The following is a 27,162-nucleotide window of genomic DNA, read 5'->3' as shown; positions in this document are numbered from 1 at the left end:
AAATAGATTCGGAGGAATGAATAAATCATGTAGGTTTAAATAGAAAAGGTATAAACATACAGTTTTGCTGTTTTTAATCATCTTATATTGCCGTGATCAGGGTTTTTAGTTTACGCGTTATTCGATTTTCATAACTTGTAGGTGTTTGATTACCAAAGTTTTTGGTTCACTTAAGAAATCACCATAAAATGAAGTTTACTAATGTATTAGTTATTAACTGCTAAGGACTTTACAAAAAGAAAATTACCTTTCTAATTTCTAATCACACAATATTGCGAGATGTAAGACTCTTAAAACGTTTAAAGTGTGTCTGCAACAATTTAACTGAGAATGTTTTACAGTACACTTAAACGTGTTTTATTGACTTATTAGCCATGAATTAACTAATTATGTATTTTTACCATTACAAAGGGGGTTTGAAATAGGAATCTAACAGTATAGTAATCGTGAAACCAAAATATCTTGAAAAAACCCAATCATACTCTACCTTCTACTCTTCTCTTTGAATGTTCCAACAACTTTAAATAAATGAGCAGTGAGCACAAACTTTTAAAAATCATTTGTAGGTAATGAATGTTAATTTTTGTGTGTGAATTATACATTAGAACTGATACTTCACAGATACTGACAATTATCAGTAAATTATAAAGCATGCACCTAAAAAAACACAAAATTTTATAAAATTCTGTATTTTTGTAAAATTCAGTCAAGTGACATTTAAACAGTACAAAAAGAATTAGTTTCTTACATTAATAAACTTATTCATCTTATTTTCAGGGACAATAATAGTTTAGTTACGGTCACAGCATTTTAAAAGGTACCAAACATAACTATCACACAAGTTTGTAAGATTTACTATGTCAAATAAAGTGTCAGACCATTATAAGCCGTACCTCAAGCCCTGGGAGAAATAGAAATTTGACTTTGCTATTCGTGGTAACCAACTAAACGCTAGGAGATATAACACTCTTGGGATTGAGAGTTGTTCCACTGACTGTAAAAGTTCGCTCCTTCACCAGAGGAATACCCTTCTTGTCAATGACTGTGTGCCACCACTCCCAGACCACGCCGGTGGCTACCCTGGCGAACACGCTGATGTCTTGAGCATTTCCTGGGAGTTCAATGTCCTGGCTGAAAGGACCAGGAAAGTCCTTCCAGTTCTTGTCCCAGCTGACCTCAGTGGAGTCCTCCTTCCAAGTGATGGCCCACTGCATTACGAAGTTTCCCTCGTTGACGATCCTAAGTACACCCTTGGAGTCATTGTTGGTGCCTCCTGCGGCACTGCAGACACAGAGGGCTGCAACGCCGACAAACAGAACTCTCCAGCTATCCATCCTGCGTCAGCTGCTCCTAGAAACAATGCAGAAAGCGATATAATAGCAGATAAATGTATGATATATTTATGTTGTTAATGCACATAAATAACAAAGCAACACATTTATCGTAAATTGTATTATCAATTGTTAAGGGTTTGACTTTCAAAGCAATGTCATTTATTAAACTGTTAAATTATTAAAATAAAATTATTTACAATGGTTTGCACATAGAATTGAAAAATTTCTACAATATAAAAAAAAAACTAACCGAACTAGACCTGACAAAGTGTTTGCCAAAATTTTGTTTGACTGGGTGTAGTTGTAGAACATATAAATAAATGTTACTGGTATTATATGGTTTCATTACTGTGATGTGTTTATTAAACACATGATGAATAACTGATTTTAGTGGTTCCGCTAGTAGGATAATTTCCTTTGAAATAGCCGTAATAGTGTTCTTTTAGCGAATTTCCCATAGGGAATAAGCTATTACCGTAGTACTCATGGTAAGACCTGGACGTGGGACAGATTTTTTTTTTCGTTTTGAGGTCCCTAGAGGCCAAAAACACCATCCGTTCAAATTCATATATATATATATATATATATATATATATATATATTTATATATTTATATATTTATATATATATATATATATATATATGTGTCCGTCAGCACGATAACTCGAGCAAAAATGATCCGATTTTGATGAAATTTGGTACAAACGTGTAAACGTACGTTTATTCGAACGAGTTCGCGATCCAGCATGATCGGACCATGGGAACGGGGGTTTACGGGGGGTTTTATGGGGTAAAAATAGGTTTTTCCCATTTTTGACCCAAAAAACATAAAATTTTGCAATTTATTTCCAAACCATTTTGTAGAGCTTAAAAAAGCAAATAATTTAGTATATTGAAGCGTTATTATGCGCCTAATGGTTACGGAGAAAATTCCAAAAATTGTAAATTTAAAATTCCCATGTTATTCTTATGGAGAATAAGTAAACTGTTGTAGTTTGCTTGTTTGTGAACATATTTTGATCAAATTTGGAAAATGTTTTTATTTCTTACTAACTATTCACATTTTACAAAAAAAAACAAAAAAAAACAGTTTTACCCTCCCTGATGCAGCAAACCTAAGTAGGTACTTGTTAAACTAATTCTATTTAAATAAAGAATAAATGTTATATTTTTAAGTAGACATTTCAGTGTAAATCTAATCAGTCAAATGGAAATTCGCTTAGTCTGCAGGTTTGCTGCGGCGGGGGTATTTTATTATTTTTTTGTTTTTTTTTTTTGTGATATTGCAATCTAGCTTTGGAGGTTGTAATAAACAATTATTATAATTAATAACATAAAAGCATGGCAAATGACTTACCAGTCGGTTAGTAGTTCTTGTAGTAGTCTGAGGCACTCTAAACGATAGACTAGAACTGACTGAGAGGCTGTGGGATACGCTTGTAATGGGTGGGGTTGGCAACGCTGGATAGGATGACCACCGATGACTAAACAACTCATTAAAACAGCTGTCTACAATGGCTTGATGGCCAAGGAAAGGGGAGTGGGGCGCTGGACCTTACGAAATATGTGAAAATAAAATCTAGACCATCCTTAACACAATTTTACCTAGGTAGCCACTGGCTACCTAATAAGATAACAGAAAATAATAGTAGGGCTATTTGAACACTGATTGTTGAGTATTCTAAGAAAAAGGATATATGCACATAAGTTGGTTAAGTTTATGATATGTGTGTAACTTGAAATGTGTCATTTTAGTAGTTTTTTCGTTCTCACCGTACAGACTTTCGATGGATAACATAGCACAACTAACTAAGTTCCAATAACGTGATCGAATGACTATACAATTTGAAGGTGATTTAATTATTCTTATACATTTATGTATTCAATTTTTTTTTCTGTATAATAAACTAGGCACAAATAAGTTGTAAAGTTTACACTTGCCATTCATAATAACTATTATAAAATATGCGTCGATGATAATGTTAGTATGGATTACTTAAAAACCTTTTTTCATCAAAACTTTTATAAAATCTATGGTATTATGTGTTGATATCGACGCGTAACATATTGTGAGGGTACTTTTAACTGATAGGGATGGATTCAAACCTTATATGAGTCAGTAAAAGATTCTTAGAGGGGGAAACTCATGGACTGTCAATTAGTATTACAACCACTTTAAGGGACCTGTGTAAGTTATACTTCAAACATAAACTGGTGTTCTTTGTTTAAGGTATTTTCTAAGAGTAGTGAATCTAATTTTTATATACAGTAAGATTGTTACGAAAATGCTACACATTGAATTATAAAAACGTCTTATAATGTCTTGTTTGGGTTGCCTTATGTGAATCTAAAATAAAATATCTAGTGAGACTAGGTTCACACGATAAAATGTAGAAACTGCTAATTAAATTAATTATTGATTGTTGTAGGCTACTTTTAAATCAGCTCCTGATATCTGTTGAACGATCTGGTTTGATAAAACCACATGACGAGTGCAGACAAACAAACGGTATGCATACTTTGTGAAATTGTTGATGATAGAACTGTTACAAGACTGTGCTATAACGGGTTCTTTGCAATGAATCACAATTACCACTGACATTGTATCACAAATAATAATTATCAGTAACAATTATGTTGTAATCATTATACAGGGTGACCAGCTTCATCAAAACAATTCTACCAGATTATTCTGAAGATAAAAACATCAACAAATGTTATACGACATGCGTCCTGGCGCAAACCTTTTGGTGTCTGTCTATATGTAGATAAAAAAAAAACATTAAACACCCAGAGCATTTAAAATCTGAAAAAAGGTTTATCTTTCTAGCCAATATCTTTGTGCAAAATATAAATAAAAACTTAATGACACTTTTAAAATAGTATTTTAAATATTTCATTCGAATTCCATAATAATCTTCAATTAAAAAAAAAATTACTACAAGAAACATAAAACTTAGCGATGTTGGACTAAGTCGGATTTTAAAAGTAGTTGCAGTAGCTATTAATTCTTGCCTCATAGTAACTAGTTACTTGTATGACGGTTTAAAATTTAGGCAAATGTAAGTTTTCCTTCTTGAATTAGAGCTTTTATTCTTACTTTGTAAAAAGTAAGGATTCCGTAGTAAGAAAGCTTCCAAGAACTAAGCCAAACGTCGACACTTAGTAAAACATCTTTAAAACTATCTTTTGAGCTTGTTAAATTTTCGTAAATGATGTTTGTATTAAGAAATGGAAATTAATTAACTTGGAGGAATTACCTAAGTATGTAGGATTAAATATTTTTGGCATCAAAACACTATTTTGCCATTTTTGTTAATTTTATAACAGTAATCATGGTTTTTAGATAGTCAATGGTTTTAGTTTACACTTTATTAGATTTTCATAACTTGAATGTGTTTGACTAAAATTCTTTTCTGAGGTCACTTAAGAGCTCATCATAAAAATACTGTATTAGTTTAATGGCCTAAGTGATAAGATGTGTTATAATTGCTTCAAACTATAATAAAAGAAAATAAACTTTATAATTTCTAAGCGCACGACACGAAACGCGCATTTATTTTTCATTTTGTTAAGTAAAATTTTATGTGTTTGAAATTATTATTCTATACAAAAAAATGCAAACTGTCTCAGACAAATTGCAAAACGTTCTTATTTTAGAAAAATATTTTATGTGTGCTATTTCAAAAAAAATATTTTCTGGTTTTTTAATGAACATTTTAACGTGTCTCTAAAGTCAATAAGTCACTCTGAAGTTTAAACTGCAAACAAGACATGGAAAACTGATTTAACTACATCATTGAAGTATTTGTTTGATATGTCAAAAGCTAGGCTTCCTGTGTTTAATTTACTCACCAAACATTCAATCACTGAATTGTAACAGTTCACTGACATTTTACTCCAGCATATAAAAGTGATCGCGTTCAATTTTTGGGGAAAAATATATCAATCACGAAGTCTTGTTTCCTATTTCCCTATAAGAAGAAGAAATCCATGCAGATTAATTAATCAAACGATAAAAATAACTATTCAAGAGTCTGATTAAAATGAGTTATACTTTAAGATTATAATATTTGGAACCTTACAGATTTTATGAGAAATTTAAACACTAAATTAAATAATGCCATCTCACATGTATTCCAAGGTTTAACCCATACTATTACTTACGACTTTATATTTTCTGCCTTGTTTTATAAAAAATGTTCCCACCAAATATTTTTGAGGATTACGAGATTTAAGATTCTTTTAAAACGTTTAAAGTGTGTCAACATCTAAGGAAAAATTTACTTACACTTAAACTTGTTTAGTCACTCATTATCATTAATTCATTGCCTTTGTTTTTTTTTACCATTGCAAGGTGGTTTGAAATAGGATACTTAGAGTATATTCATTCTCAAACCCAAATTTCTTGAACAAACTCAAGCGTACTCTACCTTCTATTCTTATCTTTGAATGTTCCAACAACTTCATATAAATTACCACAATGTTTTAAAATTATGGGTAGCTAATGCATGTTCAAATTTGTTTTTAATTAGTTATTATTGAATTATAAATTATGATAAATTTGCATACACCAAAAAAAGAACACAAAATGTGATAAAATTCTGCTTTTATTATTAAAAATTCAGTCAAGTGACATCTAAACAATACAAAAACTTTTAGTATCTTACATTAACAAGTCCATTCATATTATTTTCAGAGACAATACACATTCTATAATTTTATTTTTGGTCAGAATATTTTAAAAGTTAACAAACATAAATATCACAAAAGTTCAAAATCAGTTACCATGTCAATAAAGTGTCAGTCCTAAACCGTATCTTAAGCACTGGGAGAAATAGAATGCTCAGGATGGAGAGTTGTGCCCCAGACTGTGATTGATCTTTCTCCGATTAGAGGGATGCCTTTCATGTCAATGACTGTGCGCCACCACTCCCAGGCTAGGCCGGTGGCTACCCTGGCGAACACGTTGATGTCTTGAGCATTTCCTGGGAGTTCAATGTCCTGGCTGAAAGGAGCAGCCAAAGACTTCCAGTTCTTGTCCCAGCTGACCTCAGTTGACACCTTGTTTCCATTCTTGTCGTAGTTCACCTCCTTCCATGTGATGGCCCACTCCATTACGAATCCTCCCTTGTGGGTGATCCTGAGAACTCCCTTAGAGTATACAGTTGTAGTAGTCTTAATGTAGTCTGTGCTCATCGGGACGACAGTTCTGATGTTGTCCTTGATGAAGTTGGCCGAGTAGCGGATAGGAAATCCCGAATTGTCTTTAGAGAATTTTTTTACTAGAACATTGTGGACATCCTTGAAGGTCTGTGCGTTGATCACCTCAATAGTCTCAGTGCTTCCTCCAAGAACAAACACTTGCATTTTAAGGTCCTTCAGCTTGATTTCAATTTCAGCTTCCGAATTGATAAACCAATTTGATGCTTTAGTAGCAAGAATAGCCTTGGCCTCCTTGTCAGTGGAGGATGTCTCCAGCTTGACGTAGGCCGCCCTTCCGTAAGATACTCTTTCAACAAGAACTGGTGGGCTGCTGCTGTTGGTCTTCTTTTTAAGTTCTGCGGCGGTCACTGAAGAGGAAAAAAGGTCTGAAGGTTTCGTTTGAAGGTGCACCCAGGTGGTGTAGTAAATTTGTTTAAACTTTTGGACCATGATAAGTTTTTCGTATTTCTGCATCGCACTGAAATCAATACTGGCTTCAACTTGGGTGTTCTTGAACTCCATACCGAATATGACTCTCAAGTATTCCTGGCTGTAAGCAAAGGCAGAGACATAATGGAAGTCGCCAGCAATGTCATTCTCCTTCGAGTACTTATCAAACCATGTCTTTAAGGCTTTCTCCTTTGAGAATTGGTAGTTGGCGAAGGTTGGGTCAATGGAGAAGTGGCCGTCTGTGGTCATCCCTGGCAGATCTATGACGTAAGTCAAGGGAGCACGGGCAACTGCCAAGACATCTGGGTTGTTGTCGATGAATCTCTGGTTGGCCAGCAGCAAGGATCCAGGGTAGATGCTGTGTTCGTTGACTACTCCGAATTCAGACTTTCGACTATAAACAGATTCCTTATCTCTGGTGATGACGATGAAGTTCTTGTTGCCGTCGACCTTTCCCGCTGTTTGTACTGGAACGCTGGTATTGGTTTCTCCATGGTAGGCTAGGATTTGGTATGGGGAGTAGCTCATGCCGTAAATGTAGCTGTCGACGTCATTGTTGGCACTTCCTGCGACAATGTAGACACAAAAGGTTGCGTAGCCGACAAACGGAACTTTCCAGCTGTCCATCCTGCGTTAGCTGCTCCTACAAATAATACGGAAAGCGATATAATGCAATTTCGACTTTCAAAGCAATGTCATTTATGAACTGTTAAATGATTATATTAAAATTATTCACAATTGTTTATTTATACATTGACTTTTTTAATACTTTTCAATGAAATGGTATTAAGCTATAGAATCGAAAACCTCCTGGAATGAGAGAAAACCAAAACAAACTAGACTGGACAAAGTTTTTTGCAAAAAAAAATATAACATACAAATGAGTGTAACCAGTACAAGTTTTCATAACTGTGACTTTTTAAAATAAACACATGTTAAATAACAGTTTAAAGTGGGGTTTTAACGAAGCAATTTATCAAAAGAACTTTTTGGTATGTTAACTTGTCGTAACCTTTTTGCGCTGTAAATCGAATGTTTCAGTATTTGGGAGGGCTTCAATCCCATTGAATCTTTCAATTTTTTTTAATAAGTATTATTTAGTTACTGTACTGTTAAGTTTTACTGACACATCACTTCTATTATTGAATGATTTGTTTCTGTAGTAGGATATTTTATCTTGCAATAGCAGTTTATTTAAAATACAAATGTATATGGCTATAGTAAAAATAATGAAATCCATAAACACCACATAAACGGAATTCCATTAAAATTTTCATGATGATGAACAACGTATTTAACAAATTGAATAAATGTTGTGAAAATATAACCACGTTTAATGATCACCGTGAGACTAAAAGGTCAGTCGAACACTTTTTGTTTGTTTATTGACATACTGTATTTTGTACGAAGGTATAAAAATAATACATTCATCAAAGCTACCGATATGGATACAAATATTTTTGTATAATTTTATAAATGTATTTGTTTTATACTAGGCCATTAACAGCTAAAACACACTTAATTACTCTCCCTAAAGCGTAAACTTAAGTAGGCTACTCTAAACCTAATCATATACAACAATACAAGTAAAATTTGCGCGCACAATGATTAAAAAAAAATGCTCCAACTATTTTCTTTACTCCTAAAAATATCTTAGTTTTTGAATAAAAACTATATTTGTGCTACGGTCTGTTGTGGGAGAATTGGTTTTTCGCTGAAAGTTAGTAGTTAATGTCAACAAGAATTTCAAATTAATAATTTTTGTTTTGATTTAGTTGTTTTATTCAGACTTATTTTAAATGTATTTTTGTATAATACAATCTTTTGACACTTGTTTGAATCAAGACACATAGAGAATACAATGACAGCTATGGTCTTTTTGAAGTCCCTTAAACCCTTAAATTTGGCATTTGAAACTATATCATCCAGCCTAAAATCAAGTATTAGAGTATCAAGGTTTATAAAAAAGTTGTTATGACAGTTTTGTCTTGTCTTAAGTTCATACTGCATTTATATGTGTTACATGTTTAGACGTATCATTGGAATAAAATGGTTTCGAATAAAAATATGTTTTCTGTAAGCTTAGCACAAAACTGTACTATGCGACTATCGGCTTGATCAATAATTTGACAGAGGTAACCCGATGTCAACTATAGAGATATAAACTATGCAACTTGGTTTGATATCAATTGTTGTAACGTCCTTGTACAATGGCCCAGTTCGAGAAGAGTTGTGTCCATTTTGTCCATTTTCCGGTCAAGGGCATAATCGTTCATTACCGGTCAACCCAAAAGTCTCGAAGGGTGTCTGAAAAATAGCTCCCCATTTTGTGGTCACATATTTTTAAAATCCCGAGAACATGTGAGCCAAGTTGATGACTCATAGCGGAGACTAGGCCGTTGAGGCTGAATGGGGAACACCAATGCACCAATAAAGGTAGGTATGTGACCCGAATTATGCATAAAATAAAAGTACATAAAAGCATGGCAAATGACTTACCAATCGGTTAGTAGTTCTTATAGTAGTCTGAGGCACTCTAAGCTATAGACTATAACTGACGTCCTGCTAGGCTGTCTGGTCCGCTTATAAAGGGCAACGCGGGGTAGGGGTGTTCCAAAGTCCACCGAAGACTCAACATCTCTGCAAAACAGCTGTTAAAATTGTTTGATAACCAAATAAAGAGGAGGGGAGTTGGACCAAACAAGTGAAATTGAAATCTAGACAATTCATTAAAAAATTGCACCAGCTTGTAATAGTATTGGACAGTAAACCTTAAAATAAAACATATGTTTAACATCCTAATCTATACTTATTTCATACGCAAGCAGATCTTTTGTGACGATTACTCCTCCGAAACTACTGAACCGATTGACATGTTTTTTTTTTTTTTGTGTCATTGGAAAGAACGTAACGTGGAGTTGTGCAGGAAACTTTCTTTTTAGGAAAATATTTGGAAAGTGAGGCCCTGGGGCCCTTTAAAGTTTCGTATTTCTCCATAAGATTCACATGGGAACCAAAATTGTTATGAAACTCCAACTGTTGTCAGAAATTAAAAGTGTGAAGAAGAACATATGTTAATTGTAATGTAAACAGTCAATAGGTTTGCTAATTTAACAGTTTGGTACAAACATTTACTGACTTGGTTTAAATGAAATATTTACTATTTGTATTTCGTAAATATTACAATGGAAAAAGGGAGAGAGGGTTTTCTTATATTTTTGTAAAGTTCTGAAAAAGCCGATTTGCAAACTATGGAAAGTCATTGAACACCACCAAGGAGAAGCAATAGAAATTATGTTTTTTTTTTTTTTTATCGTTATTATGGACAACCTAATGCGGCTATGACTAAGGCTATTTGTAGAAAACACAAAAAAAACAAGATCAGCTTTTGTAAAATGATAAGATATTTACAAGAAACTGTGATTGTATCGATCTGTTATGTACATCATGAGTATTTCCAAAATCTTTGAGTCGAATCTTTTAAAGCCATCATCAATAATGACTGATATTCGTTTTAAAATAACGCCTGTAATACTTAGCAATTGCTCGAATTCGAGCAACAGGAACACTAGTTCATTATTAATTCGTTAAGTTGCTTGCTACCCAATGAGATGAGGAAACAGTAAAAACTAGTACGGTTATTTAACACTGACTGTTGGGTATTCTAATGCCAAGGATATACTACGAATATAGAAGTTAATAGAATATAGAAGTAATATAGAAGTTAGTAAGGTTTATATATATTTTTTAGTACATCTCTGATTCGTCGTCTTATTATTTTTTTGGTCGTCAGAAACAAGTAGTTCACCATACAGAAACGTTATCTCAAGCAGTGTACATAGAACAAGTTCCAATAACATAATCGAATTGGCTTATACAATTATGTAGACAGTTTATTTATTCTTAAATACTTTTTTATTTTAACTTGCTGGAATTGAATATGGAACTGAACAATGTAGGTTGTGAAGTTGAAACTTGCCATTCGTAACCACTAATTTAAAACAGCGTGGGATATTGTTAAATATGGTATTAAGAGGTAAAATTATAAGAAATAGCTTTAGATCCTAAAGCTGAAGATCTATTCAGTTTTGGTAGAACAGGAACAAGATGAGCAGAGAAGCGATTGCTCTGGCCAGAGTGATGAAAATCGAAGGACCACAGATGAAAGATGATGTTGAAAAATGACTATTGTTGTGTAGTATGTCATTCTTCACTGATTTAAATTAAAACTCTTCTTCATTAATAAAAAGAAAGCAATTCACTACTCATGAATATTCTGGACTGTACACGAAAATTTACAACACATTTACTTTAAATAAAATAAAAATATCTTCTAGGATCCTAGCTTGACACTTGGTACTATAAATTTGGAATCAGTATCTAAATGAGAAATAATGCACTTGCAGCTGTAAGAGAGAGAGAAAGATAGGGATTAAAATATTTAATATGAACTAAACCAAATGGTAAGCACTGTGTACTGTGAGAGAGGTGAGTCTAAACTGAACTGAGTAGTAGGAAGTGCAGTAGTGAACTTTGGACAGTGATGTCATCATATCAGCTGTTGTATCCTTTCAATAACTGAATAAATTCAGTAAACATTTTGCATGACTAAAAACTTGACTTCAATTTTAATACTACTTGATTAATTGTTTATATTTTACTGTATTATTGTTCATGTTATTAAATAAATATTTGATTAAATGTCTTTGGTTGAATTACTTAACATTTAACAGATATAATACTATAGTTATTAATAAAAAAATCCAGTGGTTTGTGTTTTGACATCGACGTGTAACATATCTTGAGGATGTTGTCAAATTATCGGTTCAATGGTTATTCATTTCCGTAGTATAAAACTTTTGATGGAGCAAATTGATGGATGGTTAGTTAACATTACAAGCAGTTTGTGAGGGAAGCTTGAGGAAATCGCTTGTTTAAATCATACTTCAAACTGACGATTTTTTTTAACTTGTTTATTATAGGTATTTGTGAATCCAATCCATAATGGGGTTATTGCAAAAAAGCTCAATAACGAATAATACAAAAAATGTCTTCAAACCTTAAATTGTTGCATCTTATCCTGTTCTCAGGTGAATCGAACCTAAACTCTAACATGATTATACAAAGCTAGCCGAAGAAGGGAAATTCCAGATTCCATTTCGCAGCAAGCACTAGTCTTAGACGTTTGTAAATCATTTAAAGAGGAAATATTATGCACCTTTAAGGCTTCAAATTGTTTCAATTTAGTTCTACAGTAATTAACAATCGTAGTGTTAATTTGATATACGCATTTCTACGCCATTCAATTCTTTCATATAAGCTTTCTATGTATAAACTACAAAAGTAAAAAACCAAACTTACTTTTAATGTATTATTTGGGGTGAGTTATTATGTGAATTTCATTATAATATCCAGTTAGACAATGTTTACGTGACTAAATAAATAAATTGTTAACCAAATTAATTGTTGGTTCGGTTGAAGTAACTACTTATACTGTATATAGACTCCTGTTTTCTGCTAAATGATATTGTCGGATAAAAAGTTATGCAGACAAACAATAGGTATTTCCTTATTTTGTGAATCCTTGCGTAATAGAATTGTTACAAGGCTACGGTTTAATTGTCTCCTTCCAGAAATCATACGGACTACTGGCATACGAGTATAACATTATTTTTTATTAACCGTATAATATTTTGTAGTAACACTATATCAAAATTGATTCCCTGAGGTGGATTAAATTATGTCATACTTATGAGAAACGTTGTCCTATCCTTAATATACTTTTATCATGACTCAGGAATCACTTATACGACTTTACGCCAATTATTTAACAAGATGATTATTGATTAGTAATCTAAACTACATTTGATTGTGTCTAACACATTTAATATCAATTTAAAAGTGGAATGAGTTTATTTTTTTATTCACTTTACATATATACATAAATATTTTGTATTGAAGCCAATTATCTGTTCTTCCGATTCTTATATAATAACAACTTAATCACCATTCGAACTTCAAACAAAGTATTGAACGTTAATTTAAACGATTGGCTAGGTACTGTCATAGAATTTAATGATTTAACAATCATAGTTTTGTGTAAATAGACTATGAATAGTATCTGTATGAGAACAGTCATAACTAAACTAAGGAACTTAAATTACGAATTTAAGTCGCATCGTTTTTAGTGAACGATTATGTTTTCAATGACGTTTTTAAGTCCAGTGAAAGTGCAAAATAATGTTTTGTGGATGAGGTACTTTCTCTCCCACCGTGTTTTTAAACCAAAATTCAAATTATTATTAACTGATGGTTTAAAGGGTATTTTCAACATATTACGTAAGCACAAACATAAAGTGTATTTGAAAGGCCCGGTGAAATATATTTTTTAGAATCAAAGGTAAAGCAGAAAGACTTGGTTTATCAATAATACCAATAATTGTCTACTCTTTTAAGCTATTATTTTTATCCCCTATGAAGGACGGCCTACGAGAAGTCCGACAAAACTCTGCTATCGACAGCATGGGTCGAAATAGTTCGATGGTCGAAATCTGTATCATAGCTCAAATTTGCAGCATTTATTCTACCAATCTTTGATTTGATGTGCATATCGACCTACGATTATGATTTCTACCGACTTTTAGCAAGCGCTCCCTTGAGGAGATAGCGTAGTCTATATAATAGTATTGCAAAAAAAAAAATAATAGTCATTAAACAGCTGTCATGTTTGACTCGGTTGTCCGTTTGAGTTCGGATTCTCGGTACCTAAGGTGTTCTGATAACTTATACACGACCTTTCAGCTAATACCAAACTCGACCTATTTTGCTGTTTAAGAATTATGTCTGTCTCCTCGTGCGCCATTCCCCTTAAGGGATAAGAAAGTGATATTAGCTTAAACTAGTAAATTATAATAGATATTATTACTATACTAAGTTTCAAAACGCACCCACCAGGTCGTTAAACGAATAAAAGTTACCACGAACATTAAAAAGGCAAAAACTATAGATTTTTACATTTCTATAAAACCCTACTTTTACACTAGGTGAACAATGCAGTAGTCTGCTTGCAGTATAGAGCGAAGCACCTATATTAATCCAATACTTTTCTAAAGTCAATGCTACATCTGCTTTCGCAAATGAGATATATACTTGCAGTATCCTAAGTCACTTATAAGTCTGGGAGTCTGGATAACGTAAATAAATTGTCTACTAGTATAAACCAAAATCTACGTTACATCTGATTCTCATAAATTAAATGACTACTTGCAATATCCAATTTCAATGATAGATTTGGTTTACATAAATATCAAACCAATTTGGATGTTGGGGGGGGGGGGATTTTTGGTCTATTTGCAGTATCCAAAGTCCAAGTTAGGCTTACATTTGGTTCAATTAAATGGAATGTCTATTTGCATAGTATTACTAGGTCAAAAATACGCCAGATTCACGTAAACAAATTGTTTACATGCTGTATCCAAACTCAATGGCACATTTGGTTACCGTTGACATAAATTAATTGTTTACTTGCATTATCCAAACTCAATGGTACATTTGGTTCACGTAAATGAATTGTCTACTTGCAGTATCGTAAGTTAATGGTTCATTTGATTCACATAAATAGAGTGCTTATTTGCAATATCCAAACTCGGTAGGCATATATTTGGATTTGGATCACATAAGTAGAATAGCTATTTGGAGTATTTAAAGTCAATGGTGCATCAGCCTAATTAGTAGTAAATTATGCTCAATAGTATTAATCTGATTGTTCTTACCTTTTTCTCTGTACGGTATTTGTTATATGCTATTTTAGAGGATTCGTTGATTAACACATGTTGCGACTCTAGTTTGCCTTTTTATTGTTATCTCGCAAATAATATCATGCGGTTTAACATGGGCCTTATGGATTAATTAATCGCTACTAAGAGAAATTTTACATTTAAAGTTTAAATTCACGTAGGGAAAAGCCGTGTGGTCTTATTTTTACCATTTCAGATTTATACTTTCCCATGGTTGGTTACTATGTCTGTTCTAAATTTTGTGCAGATCGCTTCAGCCGTTCAGGAGGAGTATTTGTAAAACAAAAGCAGGAGTGTAGTATAAGAACTTCATTTGCTTCGCTAAGAAAGCTTCCAAGAACTAAGCCAAACGTCGACGCTTAGTAAAAAATCTTTAAAACTATCTTTAGAGCTTGTTAAAATTTCGTAAATGATGTTTGTATTAAGGAATGAAAATTAATTCATTCGGAGGAATGACCTAAGTATGTAGGATTAAATATTTTTGGCATGAATACACTATTTTGCCATTTTTAATAATTTTATCACAGTAATCATGGGTAGTCAATGGTTTTAGTTTACACTTTATTTGATTTTCATAACTTGAATGTGTTTGACTACAATTGTTTTCTGAGGTCACTTAAGAGCTCATCATAAAAAGAACCTACTGTATTAGTTTAATGGCCTAAGTGATAAGATGTGTTATAATTGCTTCAAACTATAATACAAGGAAATAAACTTTATAATTTCTAAGCGCACGACACAAAACGCGCATTTATTTTTCATTTTGTTAAGTAAAAATTTATGTGTTTGAAATTATTATTCTATACAAAATTTGCAAACTGTCTCAGACTCAGACAAATTACAAAACGTTCTCATTTTAGAAAAATATTTTATATGTGCTATTTCAAAAAAATATTGTCTGGTTTTTTAATGAACATTTTAACGTGTATCTAAAGTCAATAAGTCACACTGAAGTTTAAACTGCAAACAAGACATGGAAAACTGATTTAACTACATCATTGAAGTTTAGTATTTGTTTGATATGTCAAAAGCTAGGCTTCCTGTGTTTAACTTACTCACCAGACATTCAATCACTGTGTTGTGACAGTTGTTTACTAACATTTTAACCCAGAGTTTTAAAATTTTAAAGTTTTAACATTTTAAAATATAGCAATCACGAAGTCTTGTTCCTTATTTCCCTATAAGAAGAAAAAAACCATGCAGAATAATTTTAATCAAACGATAAAAATAACTATTTAAGAGTCTGATTAAAATGAGTTATACTTTAAGATTATAATATTTAGAACCTTACAGATTGTATGAGAAATTTAAACACTGAGTTTAATAATTAAATAGTGTAAGAAATACTATTACTTACGACATTATATTTTCAGTCTTGTTTTATAAAAAATGTTGCCACCAAATATTTCAGAAGACTACGAGATTTAAGATTCTTTCAAAACGTTAAAAGTGTGTCAACATCTAAGGAAAAATTTACTAAGAATAGATTACATACACACTTAAACTTGTTTATTGACTCATTAGCATTAATTCATTGATTCATTGCCTTTGTTTGTTTACCATTGCAAGATGGTTTGAAATTGGATACTTAGAGTATATTCATTCTCAAACCTAAATTTCTTGAACAAATCCAATCGTACTCTACCTACTATTCTTATCTTTGAATGTTCCAACAACTTCAAATAAACTATCACAATGTTTGAAAAATTATGGGTGGCTAATGCATGTTCAAATTTGTTTTGATGCAGTTATCATTGAATTATACATTATGATAAATTTGCATACGCCAAAAAAAGAACACAAAATGTGATAAAATTCTGTTTTTATTATTAAAAATTCAGTCAAATGACATTTAAACAATACAAAAACATTTAGTATCTTACATTAACAAGTCTATTCATATTAATTTCAGAGACAATACACATTCTATAATTTTATTTTTGGTCAGAGTATTTTAAAAGTTATCAAACATAAATATCACAAAAGTTCAAAATCAATTACCATGTCAAAAAAGTGTCAGTCCTAAACCGTATTTTAAGCACTGGGAGAAATAGAATGCTCAGGATGGAGAGTTGTGCCCCAGACTGTGATTGTTCTTTCTCCGACTAGAGGGATGCCCTTCTTGTCAATGACTGTGCGCCACCACTCCCAGGCCAGGCCGGTGGCTTCCCTGGCGAAGACGTTGATGTCTTGAGCATTTCCTGGGAGTTCAATGTCCTGGCTGAAAGGAGCAGTCAAAGACTTCCAGTTCTTGTCCCAGCTGACCTCAGTTGACACCTTGTTTCCATTCTTGTCGTAGTTCACCTCCTTCCATGTTATGGCCCACTGCATTACGAATCCTCCCTTGTGGGTGATCCTGAGAACTCCCTTGGAGTTTACAGTTCTGGTAGTTTCAATGTAGTCTGTGCTCATCTGGACGACAGCTCTGGAGTTGTCCTTGATAAAGTTGGCCGAGTAGGAAATAGGAAATCCCAAATTGTCTTTGGAGAATTTTGCGTATTTTACCAGAACATTGTTGACATCCTTGAAGGTCTGTGCGTTAATCAGCTCAATGTGCTCAGTGCTTCCTCCAAGGACAAACACTTGCATTTTAAGGTCCTTCAGCTTGCTCTTGATTTCAGTTTCAGCTTCCGCCTTGATATCGAAATTCGAGGCTTTAGTAGCGAGAGTAGCCTTGGCCTCCTTGTCAGTAGAGGATGTCTCCAACTTGACGTAAATGGTCCTTCCGTAAGCCACGCTATCAACAATCACTGGGGGGCTGCTGCTGTTGGTCTTCTGTTTAAGTTCTGTGGCGGTCACTGAAGAGGCAAACAGGTCTGAGGGTTTCTTTTGAGGTTCCACACTGACGGTGTAGTAAATCTGTTTAAATTTATGAATCATGATGAGTTTTTCTTGGTTCTGCATCGCACTGAAATCAATGCTGGCTTCAACTTGGGTGTTCTTGAACTCCATACCAAATTTGACTCGCAAGTATTCCTGGCTGTAGGCAAAGGTAAAGTCATTCTGGAAGTTAGCGACAACGTTGTGGTCCTTCGAATACTTATCAAACCATGCTTTTAGGGTTTTCTCCTTTGAGGATTGGTAGTTAGCGAAGGTAGGGTCAATGGAGAAGTGGCCGTCTGTGGTCAATCCTGGCAGATTTACCGTGTAGGTCAAGGGAGCACGGGCAACTGCCAAGACATCTGGGTTGTTGTCCATGAGTCTCTGGTTGGCCAGCAGCAAGGATCCAGGGTAGGTTCTGTGTTCGTTGGCAGACACTACTCCGATGTCAGACGTTCCACTTTGAGCAGATTTCTTCTCTCTGGTGATGACGATGAAGTTCTTGTTGCCATCAACCTTTCCCTCAGTTTGAACTGGAACGCTGGTCTTGGTTTCTCCGTGGTAGGCCAAGATTTGGTCTCGAGAGTAGCTCATGCCGTAGATGTAGCTGTCGACGTCATTGTTGGCCCCTCCTGCGGCACTGCAGACACAGAAGGCTGCGACGCCGACAAACAGAACTCTCCAGCTGCCCATCCTGCGTTAGCTGCTCCTAGAAACAATACAGAAACTGATATAATGATAAGCGCATGCTATACTGTATAATTTTCAATATACATGGTACCGTATGCAAATGTTTGATCCATTTATTGTAAAAGTTGACTTTCAAAGCAATGTCATTTATGAACTGTGTAAAGATTACATTAAAATTATTCACAATAGTTAAATTATAGAATCGAAAACGTTTCTGGAATTGAGAGAAACCGAAAACAAACTAGTCTAGAAAAGTTTTTGCCAACATTTGTTGGGCTGGGTGTAGTTCCTGTAGAATGTTTAACAAATATAACATACGCATGAGTGTTACCAGTACAAGTTTTCATAACTGTAGGGTTACAGTTTAAAATATGTGGGTTTAACTGTAGGGTTTACATTAACAATGTGTAGGGTTAACATTAACTGTAGGGTTTAAAATATGTGACTTTTTAAAAGAAACACATGTTAAATAACACTTTAAAATGCAGTTTTACTTCTGCAAATTACTAAAATAACTTCTTGGTATGTTATATTGTTGTAATTTTTTTGTGCTGTAAATAAAATGTTTCAGTGTTTGGGAGGGTATAGATTCTAAAGTAACATCGTTAAATGGCATCAATCCCATTGAATCTTTCACATTATTTTAAATAAGTATTAGTTAGTTACTGTAATATTATGTTTTACTGGTATATCACTTCTATTTTAAATGATTTGTTTCTGTAGTAGGATATTTTACCTTGCGATAACAGTTTATTTCAAATGCAAATGTATGCCTATAGTAAAAAAAATGCTTAATAAAACGGACTTAGCATACGTAAAAATTTCGATGATGACGAAAAACGTATTTAAAAATTAGTTGAAAATATATCAAATATAAGTGGGTTTAACGGTCGCCGTGTGAATAAAATGTCAGTCGACCAATTTTTGTTTGTTCATTGACATACTGTATTTTGTACGAAGGTAGATAATGCATACATTCATCAAAGCTACACCGATATGGACACATATATTTTTATCTAACTTTATACATATACTTGTTTTATACTCACCCAATAAAAACTAAAAACAAACTTTAATGCCCTCCCTGTAGCAGCAACTGAAAGGGGACTACTCTAAGCCTAATCATATACTACCAGTAAGATTTGCGCGCACAATGATTTCACAATATTCTCCAGCTATTTCCTTTAAACTCCTAAAAAATCTTCGTTTTAGGATTAAAACTATATCAATGCTACGCTCTGCTATGGGAGAATATGTTTTATGTTAAAAGTTTAATAACATTTTTTTTATTTACCTTGGGTCTTACGGATTGCCAAGTAGCCATTACAGTTATACGAAATGGACACACACAAATTTGAACATATGCTTATGACAAACCATTTCAGTACAATATCATATTAGTAAATGCAGTACAAAAGGAAAGGTCATTCGGGTAAAAACCGTTGAGCATATAATACCCTTAATGAGTATGAAAATGTTTGTTAGGCAAATAAAGAATGAAAACGGGTCATCACTAAATTGGCTCAAAAGATTAAGAAAACTTTGGCCTTCGAACTTTGTTTAGTGGTGATTTATAGGTAAAACAAATAAATAATATTTTAGTAATTAACGTGAGCTCAACAAGAATTTCAAATTAATAGTTTGGTTTTGGTGTAGTTGTTTTATGCAGACCTATTTTAAATGTAGTTTTGTATATAACTTTTAACCCTAGCTCAATAATTAAACATATCTTATGAAGCTCGAAATTGGCCTTGAAACTATATCTTCCTGCCTAAAACCATGTCTTACAGTAACCTAAGTGTTTCATCAAAGTTTTTATTGTGTCTTGTCTTACGTCCATGCTGAATTTTAATGCGTTACGTGGGTAGATTTATTATAGGAATCCTATGGTCTTTAACAAAACACAAAATTTTCTGTAGGCCTAGCACAAAACTGTACATTGCGTCTATCGGTTTGGTCAATTAGGTAACCCGATGTCAAATATAGGCGGAAAACTATGGAACTTGGTACGAGGTCAACTGTCCTATAACATTCACGAGTTATTGCCCAGCTTTTTAAAAAGGGTTTAATTGCTACAAAGTTTTCAGTTGTAGATTATTTTTTTATTTCTTTGCTGGGCCAGTAATGCTTGTTTATTTACAATGGCTTAATTACATTAAATGACAAGATTGTGAAAAAGGCATTTATAAATACTATGAATAATTGAGCATGATAAAATGTGATTATATTATTCCACTTATTTCATATTTTAGACTGTATTTTTAATTTAATATTTCGTAAAAAACTAAATCGGCCTATTATTAACTAGACCTATTACTAGTATCAAGTTAAGTAGGCTAATACAGTTCAATTTCGTTTCTAAAATAAATGGTAGGGAGTGAAACCATTTGGCATTTTCAAAGAACCAGCAATAACTCTTTTGCATACTGACCCCGTTGCAAGGCACGGGTATAGCAGCTAGCGAATACGAATAGTAACGCTGGTTGCAGTAGCGCCAGTCAAATTTTTAAGCGACAGACGCTACTAATTGGGACCGACGGGATAGATTTTTTTAGTATCTTAACTTAGAGTTAATCATGTACTACCACAAAGTCTTCTTTCTACATAAATTACAATTCCATGTAACCCCCGCCGCAGCACACCTGCAGCCTATTTTCAATTAAATCGAATTCAATAACATTAGGTTTAACTATCTAGGTTATGCTGCTACAGGGAGGGTTACGAAGTGTGATTTTAGGAAAATACTATTAGCTTAGTATAGAACAAATACATTTGCCAAGTTTGATAAAAATATATCCGGAAAGTAAATGAAAGATACGTCGTATAACACTTAAACATATATTTACACTTATACTGTACTGTTACTCACAAGACGTAAATATATTGGGTCCGCCTATGATGATTGGAGTGTCCAATCGAAATCGATCACCACTTACCATCTTTTTTGTATATTTACCGTATTGTGAGTAACAGTATGAGTATAAATATATGTGGTAAGTGTTATAAGACGTATCTTTCATTTACTTTCCGTAAATCTAATAACACGTACGATGCTGATCGAAGAATTTATTTAAAAATACATCCAAAGGGAATTAAAGAATTTCACCCTGCACAAGTTAGTTCTATGATATTAAATAGCATTAACAGGTTTTAAGGTTTACCTACAGGGTGTAGCACAATTATTTTTTTGCATTTATGACAACAGCTAATTTGAACCAACTAGCAACAAAAAGCTGTGGTACACAATGAGACCATTACTTTTTCCTATGGTTCAGGGGCATTGGTAGAACAAAAGAACCAAACTTTCTTAAACCATGTCCTCAACCACAACTGCAATAAGCATTTTATACTTATATGCCAACCCCGTACGAAGGACGGGTTCTCTGCTAGTAGGGAATAAATGTAAAGTGTTAAAATTCAATCAAGAAAATGGGACGCAGGTTTGGTGGGGGTATTTTAATATAGTCATCGAGTAGAGCTTGGAAATAATTAAATTACAAAATTACTGTTTTACCAAATTTTTACAAAGCAAGTGCTAAAATGCAGTAGGCCTATTCTTTATCCCTAGCTATCCTTTGGAGGATAAACAATTAGGCAAGTTTATATGTTTCATACTAAGATAGTAATATTAGTGCTTCCTAACGGAAGAGGCACTATTATATATTTTTATTACCAGGGCACCGATCCATTCTTGAATGTGGTTAATCGATTTTAATTGTTATCATAAAAAGACACATCATTAACGACAAAATATTATTGTTTTACATAAACGTTTAATCGCTGAAATAATAAACCCTCTGTATGTAAAAGTATGTAACGAAACATTTCAAACACCTTAGATCTTGTTAATTAATTGTTATTACTTCTTTTTACAATGTCTTCCTTTGCTTGAATATTTTATTCAACAGTGATCTAAAATTGCATGTATTGTTTTTGGTCTTTGTATTTTATCGCATGTTTCATGACAAGATCTTTTGCACTTGCACTGTATGTTTAATGATCATTAAAGAATCTTAACCTGAATCTGGATTAAGTGTTTGTAGGATTGAACCAAATAAAGTAAATAGTATTTGATCTGAACTATGGTTCTCAATGTCATGTAATCTTGTGTGTAATCTTTGCTCAATAGTTAGAACTTTGGCTTTTACCAATAATGATAAGATGTAGTAAAACTCCTTTCACTGAATTTCAAAATAAATTTTACTGACATATCTAGAGCAACAACTGAAGTACTTCTTATCTCTAATTTTATCTAAATGAAGACTAAACAAACCGACATATTTAAGGTAATATTGTGGTAAAACGTCTAATCCATGCAAATATAAATGTGCTTAATTTGCACCTTTGCTGAGGGTAATTTGGAAAGTTGACATAAATATGTTTTCAATAAATTCGTAACGCCTATTATCTATTGGCAAACACAAACTTTTTTAGACATTTTCAAACTAATGCTTTATTTTTTTCTTTTAAAAGTAATGATTCGAATGAGTTTTAATTTGATTTGCACTTACTACTATAGAATTAAACGAATTTATTAGGACTATAGTTTCAATAATTAATATTTTTATTTATTATAATTATTTACTTAATTGTCTCCCTTGTTTGTGCTACTATCCAAAAAATACAAAACATCCAGCTTATAACTAAATTTGTAGTTTTGATAGTTATATGAACAATTTAAAAACTATAGTTTATTGTAACTGTGTGTGGACATTTAAATTTATTTATGTTGTAAAACTATTTGAAATACTATACAAAAATAAGAGCTATTGGCAATTTATTTTTAATAATTTGTTTATTGCGGAAGTAATTTAGTATTATTTGCAATATTTTTGTCCCTGAAGTATTGTTTGTTTGTAATAAATTAATGCAAAGTCCAAATAACTATGGGCTAATTTCCAGCAAATTCAAAAGACTTTTAACTGAGGTTGTTAAAAATCACTTAAGTTTTATTACAGTAAAGTATAGAATAATAGCCTATTGTATTTTGGTGACATTCCGTTTTAGCTTTGGAGGTTGAAATGAATAACTATTAAACAAAATTAATAAAATAACTGCTAATTCATTGACTTTAAATATATCTAACGGGATATATTACTTTTTAAAGTGGTATTTGAAGTGGTGTCTGTGTATTTACATGCGTGTGTGAGTATGAGCGTGTGTGTTTGAGTGTAGCACGATAACTGGAGTTCAAGTAATTAAGTTGTATCTAATTTTTTACAAACGAATTACTCTACGTTATTAAAACAAGATTGCCAACTAGTATGATAAGACTAGAAAATGGATTCTTTTCGTGGTGAATTTGGATTATTAACTTTTGAAGCATTATATTGAGCAATCTATTTCCAATCCGTTTTGTAAAGCTTAGAAAAATTAGGTATACTAAAGCTAAGTAAGCAACTAATAGTTATTGTTAGAATAAAAAAAAACTGTACATTGAAACGCTATGTTATTCTAATGGAGAATAAATCAACTCATATAATAAATTACTTATCCATGGGTATACTTTGATTTGATTTGGTAAATGTAATAACACTTCATAAGCTATTAACATTTACCACAAAACACACACACTTTTTTACTTATATTTTAGCATTAAACATAAGTACTCCTGAACCTAACATTATTTAAATAAGCAATAAATCGTAAAATCTATAGGAAATGGGCTATGATGGTGAAAATCCAACCATGCAAATAGTAAGTCGCAAGTCTTCAGGTTTTCTAAGGCATTAAAAAACTAATAGTAATTATATCCCAATAAGAAAACAAATTTTAAAATTGTCAAACGTCGTATTACAATTGTTGTATAACAATTTTAAAACATTTTGATTTTAACTTCATATTGCAACAATTTTAATATAAGATCGAAAAAAAATTAAAATTGTTTAACAATCAGTTTTTTTCTGTTAAAAAAATAAGTTTTAATACAAGTAGTAACTATTTTATTAAAATTTTAAAATTCTTTAGCAATAATTTGTTTCTAGTTTAAAAAAATAAGTTTTAATACAAGTTGTAATTATTTTACAACAATTTTAAAATTGTTAAACAATCAGTATTTTGCAGTTTGGAAAATAAGATTTAATACAAGCTGTAACCATTTTACAACAAATTGTTGTATCCTTAGTTTTTTTAACAATTTTAAAACAATGTTTAAATTGTTTACAACACTATTTAACAATTGTTTGTGTAGTTCTTAAAAAACCAAGTTTCAATTTTTTTTAAATAAATGTTTAATTTGTTTGATTATTTATGTTTAATCTTAATTAATGGGTTGTATCCCTTTTTTGACCGTTTTTAAATTTGCTTGCATTTAATTTTGATATATACTGGATAAATAGGTTTTATCAATCATGTTTATATAACAGCCTATAATGTTTAAATTTTTTAATTGAAAATGAAATTAAGTTGGCAAAGTACCTATACGTAAAAAAATTATGTTTATTGTACAGGTAAAGCATAGCAATTAAATAATTCTTCTTATAACTATTTTTTTTATACAGGGTGACAAAAAAGTCTGGAAACGGCTTAATATCTTTTTAACTAAATCCGTTAGAAAATTCAAACTTTTCACATCAACGTACATGTATAAAAACTACTTTTTCGAAGCATTTTCATGTTTTTACCTCCAGCAGGGGACGACCCATGAGGAGTAGGTACATAATCTTTAATGTAAGCATAGGTTGATATGCACATCATTTTAAAGGTCTGGTCAAGTGGAGTTCATTGCCGGAAACCGCATCTCAAAAGGTTCATTCGTTACAAAATGGCGGCATTTCAAAGTTCTTGTGGAATATACCTTTACAGGCCTTAATATTGGTAAATACTCGTATTAAACATTATCTTGAGAGCTGAAACTGTATTTTAAAGTCAACTAGCTCATAGACTAAATGTATTCAATCTTCAAAACAAATTTAACCGGGTTTCAGATTTCCCGGCTTATTTTGACTATGAGTATTTACCATTACTAAGGCCCGTGCAGGTATATTCCGCAAGAACTTTGAAATGCCGCCATTTTGTAATGAATGAACCTTTTTTGACGCGGTTTCCGGCAATGAACTCCACTTGACCAGACCTTTAAAATGATGTGCATATCAACCTACGCTTACATTAAAGATTATGTACCTACTCCTCATGGACCGTCCCCTGGTGAAGGTACAAAAACGATAATGCTTTCAAAAAGTAGTTTTCATACATATAAGTTGATGTGAAAGGTCTGAATTTTCTAACGAATTTAGTTAAAAAGATATCAAGCCGTTTCCAGACTTTTTTGTCACCCTGTATATAATACAATTCTTTATAATTTTCTAGTAGTTACCGGTATTACATTATGAATAATGAATTAGGCCTACTTGAATAGGTAAATTCATAATGCATAAGTTACCGATTTTTTTGATAAGTGTTTCATACATCTGTTTAAAAGTCACTAATAAAATATTATGTTAATTCACGATTTCATTTATAGTCTCCTTCCCTTCCTTCTCTTACTTTTTATTTATGTCAGCTAAGGTAAAATATTACTTTTACAGTACTCAATTATAATGTCGGAATTACTTCAACTTACTTCATTTTTAATGTAGGAAAGAACATTGTTTTTGAATTACTTTTAAGGTATCAAATGTAAGATACCCAGTAATAATGACAAGCTCATGAGATATTAGACAAGTTTAAATTATTTGAACGTGAAGAATAGAATAACAACTAATAACTGTTTTAGGGTGATAACATATTTTGTTTTAACAACGATATTAGTTAAGGATAGAGGGTTAAAATTTAAGAAAATAATAATAATGGGCAAAATTAAAGGTAAATAGAAAAATTAATTTACAAATAAGTTTTCGCTCATTTAAACCCAATAATTTTTTTTTTCAAACATTTTACTAGAAAGTAATATCAAATGTTTGTGTGATGAGTCTACATGTTATTTACTTATTCGACGGATTTTACTATTGACTAAATAAAGCTCGCCCATGGTTTTCTCCTAACATAGATATATATCCCTTTGCATTGATTCTAAATTCTAAGTTCTAAATTAGGATTTAATATATTTTTATTTATGACTAATACAACAAGTAATATAATAACAATTCTAATTAATAAAATTTCTGTAGGTAATAAGTATAATTATTTAAAAGTATAGCGTTTATAGTCAAAGTTAAACATATTGCAAAAATATTTCAATTTAAAAAGCGTGACTAAAAATGTGTATAACATTTTAAAAATTATCTAAAATTTCTTGTCTCAAAAGATTAAATATTCTTCGAAATTCAAATGTAAAATAATTTTGAATATTCTCTAAAATGTTTTTATTTAAAAAACCTATTTTTCAATATTAAGTCATAAAAGCATGGCAAATGACTTACCAATCGGTTAGTATTTCTTGTAGTAGTCTGAGGCACTCTAAGCGATAGACTAGAACTGACGTCCTTCTAGACTGAGGGGTCCGCTTATAAAGGGTTGGGGTGGGTAACGCGGGGGAGGGGTGTACCAAAGTCCACTGGAGACTCAACATCTCTGCAAAACAGCTGTATCAATTGTTTGATAACCAAGGAAAGTGGAGGGGAATTAGACCCTAAATAATCAAGTAAAATCTAAATCTAGACAATTCTTAACAAAATTGTACTTTAAGATTATTATTTCCAGCTTGTAATAAGTAATTGTATAGTAAACCTTAAAATAAAACATATTTTTGACATCCTAATTCATTTTTTTTTTCTTGCTACCGAATGAGATGAGGAAACAGTAAAAAAATAGTACGGTTATTTAACACTGACTGTTGGGTATTCAAGGCCAATGATATACACATGTAAGTTAGTTAGATTAATAATATATATTTTTGAGTAATTTTCCTATTTGTTGGCTTAATAGTT

The 27,162-nt window shown here is 32.1% G+C and overlaps 3 protein-coding genes across 3 annotated transcripts; all 3 read right to left on the bottom strand.

Moving 5' to 3' along the window:
* Positions 1 to 805: 805 nt before the first annotated feature.
* On the bottom strand, positions 806 to 2,781 carry LOC128991319 (alveolysin-like). The gene is made up of 2 exons (XM_054414123.1): positions 2,692 to 2,781; positions 806 to 1,350 (listed from the first exon to the last, which is right to left on the bottom strand). Exon 2 carries the CDS (start codon positions 1,332 to 1,334, stop codon positions 945 to 947), a length of 390 nt encoding a protein of 129 aa, XP_054270098.1. The 5' UTR covers positions 1,335 to 1,350; positions 2,692 to 2,781; the 3' UTR covers positions 806 to 944.
* Positions 2,782 to 6,155: 3,374 nt separating this feature from the next.
* LOC128992979 (tetanolysin-like) lies at positions 6,156 to 7,616 on the bottom strand. The gene has a single exon (XM_054416728.1). The coding sequence runs from the start codon at positions 7,614 to 7,616 to the stop codon at positions 6,156 to 6,158; it is 1,461 nt and encodes a 486-aa protein (XP_054272703.1).
* Positions 7,617 to 16,590: 8,974 nt separating this feature from the next.
* Positions 16,591 to 26,732, bottom strand: LOC128992348 (tetanolysin-like). Its single transcript, XM_054415888.1, has 2 exons — positions 26,656 to 26,732; positions 16,591 to 18,314 (listed from the first exon to the last, which is right to left on the bottom strand). Exon 2 carries the CDS (start codon positions 18,296 to 18,298, stop codon positions 16,820 to 16,822), a length of 1,479 nt encoding a protein of 492 aa, XP_054271863.1. The 5' UTR covers positions 18,299 to 18,314; positions 26,656 to 26,732; the 3' UTR covers positions 16,591 to 16,819.
* Positions 26,733 to 27,162: the final 430 nt, after the last annotated feature.

This window comes from Macrosteles quadrilineatus, unplaced genomic scaffold (genome assembly GCF_028750875.1).
Source record: "Macrosteles quadrilineatus isolate MER2022 unplaced genomic scaffold, UCM_ALF_1.0 Scaffold_4__1_contigs__length_99947679, whole genome shotgun sequence".
Classification (NCBI taxonomy): Eukaryota; Metazoa; Arthropoda; class Insecta; order Hemiptera; family Cicadellidae; genus Macrosteles; species Macrosteles quadrilineatus.
This window is presented reverse-complemented; position numbering and strand designations above follow the sequence as displayed.

Excerpts from the sequence above, each read along its gene's own strand:
- LOC128992979 (XM_054416728.1), bottom strand. The coding sequence starts at position 7,616 with ATGGACAGCTGGAAAGTTCCGTTTGTCGGCTACGCAACCTTTTGTGTC.
- LOC128992348 (XM_054415888.1), bottom strand. The coding sequence starts at position 18,298 with ATGGGCAGCTGGAGAGTTCTGTTTGTCGGCGTCGCAGCCTTCTGTGTC.
- LOC128991319 (XM_054414123.1), bottom strand. The coding sequence starts at position 1,334 with ATGGATAGCTGGAGAGTTCTGTTTGTCGGCGTTGCAGCCCTCTGTGTC.